At 42.9% G+C, this 6,908-nt stretch overlaps 1 protein-coding gene across 1 annotated transcript; it reads left to right on the top strand.

Moving 5' to 3' along the window:
* Window positions 1–3,838: 3,838 nt before the first annotated feature.
* Window positions 3,839–5,293, top strand: LOC138876152 (uncharacterized). Its single transcript, XM_070155053.1, has 3 exons — window positions 3,839–4,139; window positions 4,254–4,616; window positions 5,244–5,293. Exons 1-3 carry the CDS (start codon window positions 3,839–3,841, stop codon window positions 5,291–5,293), a joined length of 714 nt encoding a protein of 237 aa, XP_070011154.1.
* Window positions 5,294–6,908: the final 1,615 nt, after the last annotated feature.

Below are 6,908 nucleotides of genomic sequence, written 5' to 3'. Positions count from 1 at the left end.
AAATGAGACTGATTTGACGTGATTCAGACGCCTGGTTGTAAAAATAGGAATTTTAAAAGTTCTTAAGGATTTCATGCGTTTTGGTATTAAATCCATGGTTTTAGATGTTATCTCAGCAATTTGATCGCTCAAGAAAGTTTGTACAATATTTTTGGATTTGTGTGAGTAGTCGGAGTGGAGCCCCGAGGGCTCGGGTGAGTTTCAGCCGTGAGTTGGGGGTGAAAAACACCCCAGTTTTCTGGTATTTCTGGGCAAGGTTACAGTTCTCGCAAATGTGAGGAAATGTTCGCATTTGCGAGGAAAGCATCGCATTTACGATGGAGCCTGGCTGGGGGCAGTGGTCGCATTTGCGACGTTCTCTTCGCATTTACGAACCCAGCAAGGTCCGCATTTGCGACCCCTCTATCGTATTTGCGATCAAGGCAGAGGGAGGGCCAGTTCGCATTTGCGAACATTTTGTCGCAATTGCGACTTCGCGTTTGCGAGCCTGATGTCGCAAATGTGACATCAGAAGCCTGGACACAGCTTCTAAAAACGGGACTTAGGCCATTTATTTCATTTCACTTCTACACTTGGGCGATTTGGGAGCTTTCAAAGAGGGGATTTCAACCTAGCATTGTGAGGTAAGTTATTTCTACTTAATGTGAGTTTAATACTTGGGTTTGGGGTAGATTAACACACAAAAATTAGTGAAAATCATGAGATTTGAGTAAAAACCTAGGGTTTTGATAAAAACAAGATTTAACAACAAAATTTGTTGTGGAATGGAGTAAAAATTATATATTCTTGATCCTTAGGCTATGGGTAACAACTTTCTTCTAAAATTTCTGGAATCTGGGCACGTGGGCCCGGGGGTCAAATTTTAGGAATCTTGTAATTTGGATTGAGGAATCACCCTATGGTTGGGATATGAACTTTTAAGCCTATATTGATTAGTTTCTATGCTATTTGGATAGTTTTAGAGTGTTTGTCACCAAATTGAGGGTTTGGGCTTAAGCTTGGACCGGAAAGTAGGCCGTGAAGTGAGGTAAGTCTCTTTTCAAACATTGCAAGAGGGAAATCTCCCCATAGGTGAACTTAATAAATTCGTGATTTGATTGTGGGGGGCCACATACGCACGAAGTAACGAGAGTCAGTACGTGGCTACTATTCATGTTATGTCCGGATAGTTCTAGGCTTACACCATGCTTTGTGGGTATTGTTATACGATTATAAATTGTGGAGTTGCATTGATTGAAACCTCGATGAGAAGGTTATGATTTCAAGGGTTCCAAGTAAATAATTAATTTGAAAAGAATTAAAGAAGCATTTAAGTTGTGTTTATACTTAACCGCGTCGCAAATATATTCCGCGAGCGGGGTGATTGTTTCTACTACTCTTATGGGAGCGGGCCGTTTGCCTCGACGGATTGGTAATTGTGTGTGTATATATATATATATATATATATATATATATATATATATATATATATATATATATATATATATATATATATATATGGTTCGGGCTATTCGACCCTCGGCAGTGCACAGTTTACTTTTATGTTGGATTGGGCCGAACGTCCTCGGAAAAATTATGCGATAATGGAACCGGGACCTCTTATAATCCATATGATTTATTATTTGTAAGACTACACGCTTTAAAAGAAGGAACTGCCTAAACTTATTAATTGATGAGAAGGTTTTCAGTATTATTTCTTATTTGAACTTGTTTCTATCTATGTACATTGTGAACTGAAATATTGAACCTCATATTATCATATTATTGACCCAAGTAAGTGTCAAGTCGATCCCTCATCACTACTTCTTCGAGGTTAGACTAGATACTTACTGGGTACATATTGTTTATGTACTTATACTACACTTTTGTACTTAATTGTACAGTTTCTGAGTCAGGTGCATCTGGCTACCCGTCTTGTGCGCATTCTTGATAGTTGGCCGAGATTCCATGGCGGGCTGCTCCCTTCCTATGCCGATCAATAACATGATGGAGTCTCTCTTTTGTTTTTGACTATCTATTCCATTTCAGACAGTAGGGTATATGTATTCCTTTGTATATTGTACTAGATGCTCATATACTTGTGACACCAGGTCTTGGCACACACATTGGTAGACTATTCTTTTGGGTTGTATAATTATCATTTTACGTTGCTAATTATCATTTGTTTTAAATTCAAATTTAGAAAATGCTGGAATTGTTTTGGTAAAGTAAAATGTGAACTCACTAATATTTTCTGGTTGACTTGCCTGACAACGGTGTTGGGCGTCATCACGACCTGTAATGAAATTGGGTCATGACTACATAGTATCTGAGCACTATGTTCACTTAGGTCTCACAAGTCATGGGAAAACCTAATAGAGTCTTGAGGATCAGTACGGAGACGTTTATATCTATTTTCGAGAGGCTTTAGAGTGTAAACTACTCTTTATTCACCTCCTATCGTGCAGTTGATGGTATATTAAATACCTTTCTCCTATTCTCTCACATATGGTGGGGACGCACACAATAGATGTTCCAGACCTAGGAGGAGCTGCTCCCTCCGTTGCTAGAGGCCGAGACAGAGGTCGGGGGAGGGCACCGGCCTGAGGAAGGGGACGAGGGCGTCCCAGAGCTACCCCAGTTGCACCACCGGCGGATCCTGTGGGGGATTCTATCATAGAGGAGCATGGCGAGGTGCCCACAACTGAGCCTACCCCAACAAACTTCATGACAACATCGGGTTTCTAGGAGGTCAAGGGCCGTATGTTGCGGTTCATGGACACCATGACTCATGTTGATTTATTTCCAGCGGACCCAACGACATCTCAGGCGGGAGGGGGAGCACAGACCCTTACCGCCCAAGCTCCTAATCATACAATGGTAGTGTATCAGACTCCAGGTGCATAACCAATAGATGAGGCTTAGCCAGTTGCTGCAGTGGTACCCAAGCCCAGACCTGCTGCGGACGACGATCCGCAGAAGCTACTGGACAGATGGACTAGGATACACCCTCCCATCTTTGGAGGTGCGCATCATGAGGATGCTCAAAGACTTCATTGATAGGTGCAAGGACAGACTACACAATATGAGGATATTGAAGTCTCATGGGTTGATTCACTACATTCCAACTAGAGGGCAGGAACCGTAGATGGTGGCAGTCTTATGTTCTTGGAAGGCCAGCGGGTTCTTCTCCCATTACTTGGGGTCAGTTCACACAGCTTTTCCTAGATAGGTATATCCCGCCCTCTTAGAGGGAAGAGTTGCGGTGCTAGTTCGAGCAACTCGAGTAGGGTCAAATGTCTGTGACCGACTATGAGGCGAGATTCTTTGAGTTGTCTTGCCATGCACTCATGATACTCCCTACAAACGTAGAGAGAATGCAGAGATTTGTTGCAAGGTTACACGTATTCGAGCTAGTATTTCCCGAGAGGTGGATATGGGTACTGAGTATCAGCTAGTGGTAAAGATTGCTCGCAGGGTTGAGGGCTATCGCCAGAGGGGTAGAGAGCAGATTCAACAGGACAAGAAGGCCCGATTTTTTGGAGAGTTCAGAGGTGCCCCAGCTAGGGGCAGAGGTCACTTCGGGAGGGGTCAGCCCAGCAGGCCCCCATATTTAGGAGCAGCACCACCACCTCCTCAAGGTGTTCCAGTGAGGCCTTACTTAAGTGCTATGCTAGAGAGTTAATGTCACCCACCAGCCATTCAGGGTTCTTCTAGTGGGTATTCAGGTCAGCAGGCTAAGGCTTCAAGACAGTAGTCTATGGTACCGCGGGGTTGTTATGAGTGTGGGGATCCAGGTCACATGTAGATATTTTGTCCCAGACTTCGGGGCAAGGCAGTACAACAGGGTTATTAGCCCATGATTACAGCACTGGTTGCCCAACCTCCCACAGGCGAGGGACAGACTGGTAGAGGCCGTCCTAGAGGTGGAGGCCAGACAGGGAGAGGTCATCCAGCTACTGCTCAGTCAGGGGGAGGCCAGCCAGACGACGCTCCATCCAGATTCTATGCCATTCCGGCCAGGCCAGATGCATTGGCCTCAGATGCCATTATCACAGGTATTATTTCCGTCTGCGGAAGGGGTGCTTCTGTACTATTTGATCCAGGGTCTACCTATTCATATGTGTCATCTCTGTTTGCTCATTTCCTGGATATTCCTCGTGAGTCCTTAGGTACTCCTATTTATGTGTCCACTCCTGTGGGCGATTCTATGGTTGTGGATCGGATCTACCAGTCCTGTGTGGTCACATTCTGTGGTTTTGACACTAGAGCAGATCTCTTGTTGCTTGATATGACCGACTTTGAGGTCATCCTAGGCATGGATTGGTTATCCCCATATCACGTTGTTCTAGATTGCCATGCCAAGATTGTTACATTAGCAATGCCAGAGTTGCCAAGGTTAGAGTGGAAGGGTTCCTTAGTAAATACATCTAGTCGGGTTATCTCTTTTCTGAAGGATCGACATATGGTTGAGACGTGCTGTTTGGCTTATTTAGATTATGTTCGGGACACCACCGTAGAGTCTCTAACGATTGATTCAGTTACAGTAGTTCGGGAGTGCGTCAATGTGTTTCCTTCTGATCTTCCTGGCATGCCACCGGATTGTGATATTGATCTCTGTATTGATTTGGCTCCAGGTACCCAGCCTATATCTATTCCACCGTACCGTATGGCTACAAAAGAGTTGAAGGAGCTGCTTGAGGAGTTGTTAGAAAAGGGGTTTGTTAGACCAAGTGTGTCACCTTGGGGTGCACCGGTGTTGTTTGTAAAGAAGAAGGATGGGACCATGCGGATGAGCATTGATTATCGCCAGTTGAACAAGGCTACCATCAAGAACAAGTACCTGTTGCCGTGCATTGATGATTTGTTCTACCAGTTGTAGGGTGCTAGGTTGTTCTCTAAGATCGACATGAGATCAGGGTACCATCAGTTGAAGATTCGGGACTCAGATATTCCGAAGACTGCTTTCCGTACTAGGTATGGTTATTATGAGTTTCTGGTGATGTCCTTTGGCTTGATTAATGCCCCAGCAACATTTATAGACTTGATGAACAGGGTGTTTAGACCTTATATTGATTCCTTTATTATTGTCTTCATTGACGACATCTTGATATACTCACGTAGCCTGGGGGAGCACTGCCACGACCCGAATTTCCCACCCTCGGGAGTCGTGATGACGCCTACTCATAGAAGCTAGGCAAGCCGTGACATATAGAAATTCTAACTCTTTCATTTTAATCCTTTTTACGATTTTGAATTAACAGGTAATCAACATTTAAATATTGACGATAAACAGAACAAGCAGAAGACTTAAACACCTAAAAATAACCAAGCCAGTACTACAATGCCCATATACTCCTCTAACCGGAATCTGGTGTCACAATATTCATAGACGGTCTATGAGTACTATATACAAATGTATGAAAGAAATACAATCTGTCTCGAAATCTAATGAAAACAGAGTACATAACAATGTAGAAGAGAACGTCGGGCCTGCGGACGCCTGCAGGTCTACCTCGGGATCTCTGGCTAGACTGAAGGCAGTCTCCCCAAGTGCTACTGTCCAAAAGCTGCTCCAGAATCTGCACATAGTGTATAGTGTAGCATCAACACAATCGACCCCATATATTGGTAAATGCCTAGCCTAACCCCGGCGAGGTAGTGACGAGGCTAGGACCAGACTCCAGATAAACCTATGCAGTTATATAATATACAGCGAAAGATAAACATGAATAAATAGTTAACATGGGAGGGGTACATGCTACGGGGGAAATATCGAATCCAGCAAAAACTTAAGAGAAATATGAGAGAACAATTCAAGATTTACAACAAAAACCATAATAACACTGTTGTGGCGCGCAACCCGATTTCTATCATTTAACACTGTTGCGGCGTGCAACCCGATCTATTTATATCACTGTTGCGGCATGCAAGCCGATCCAATATAACATTGTTGCGGCGTGCAACCCAATCCAATATAACATTATTGCGGCGTGCAACCCGATCCAATATAACATTATTGTAACGTGCCCGATCCAGCTATAGCATTTTTGTGGCATGCAACCCGATCCATATATTTATATACCTTTAACAACAACTATATCAAGAGTCTCAGCAAGGGATCAACAATAAACTACACTATCCCGGCAAGGGATTCGACAGTAAAAGTAAATACATTCCGGCAAGGGAGAAATAGCTATAACCAATCTTAACCCAACTTCTACTCATCTCAGCTAACACCAATACCCAATCATAAGTAATTTCCACGAAAACAAACTTAATCCTTGCTCAATATCGAGAATCATCAATTAAAGCATTCGTAGTACTATTTAAGAACACAAAATAAATTGCAATTTAAGACTTACGGTCATGCTCGAAACCAACGTATAGATACTCGTCACCATGCCTGTATGTCGTACTCAACAAGAAGCAAATAACAAATAGGACACAACTCCTAATCCATCAAGCTAAGGTTAGACCAAACACTTACCTCAAACTTTTACGGCCAACTCAAGCCTCAAACATTGCCTTTCCTCTCAAATTCGGCTCCAAATAAATTGTATCCAGACATAATCGACTTAATAACATCAATAAACGCTAAACAATCCAATTTCAATGCTTAATTATAGTTTTCCAATCATTCTTCCCAAAAAGTCAAAAATCGACCCTTGGCCCGCTTGGTCAAAATACGAGGTTCGGACCAAAACCCGATCGCCCATTCACCCACGAGCCCGAATATATAATTTATTTTGAAATTCGACCCCAAAACGAGGTCAAATTCCCAAATAATCAAAAAGCCCTAATTCTACCCAAATCCTTAATTTTTTACCCTTAATCACATGATTTAGGCCTAGAATCTAATGGGTGTTAATGAAAATTGAAGAAAATGAGTCTAAGATTACATACTATGAATTGGTTGTGAAATCCTC

This window comes from Nicotiana sylvestris, chromosome 8, assembly GCF_000393655.2.
Source record: "Nicotiana sylvestris chromosome 8, ASM39365v2, whole genome shotgun sequence".
NCBI classification, from domain to species: domain Eukaryota; kingdom Viridiplantae; phylum Streptophyta; class Magnoliopsida; order Solanales; family Solanaceae; genus Nicotiana; species Nicotiana sylvestris.
Note: the sequence above shows the minus strand (reverse complement) of the source record. Positions and strands in the feature narration are given on the sequence as shown.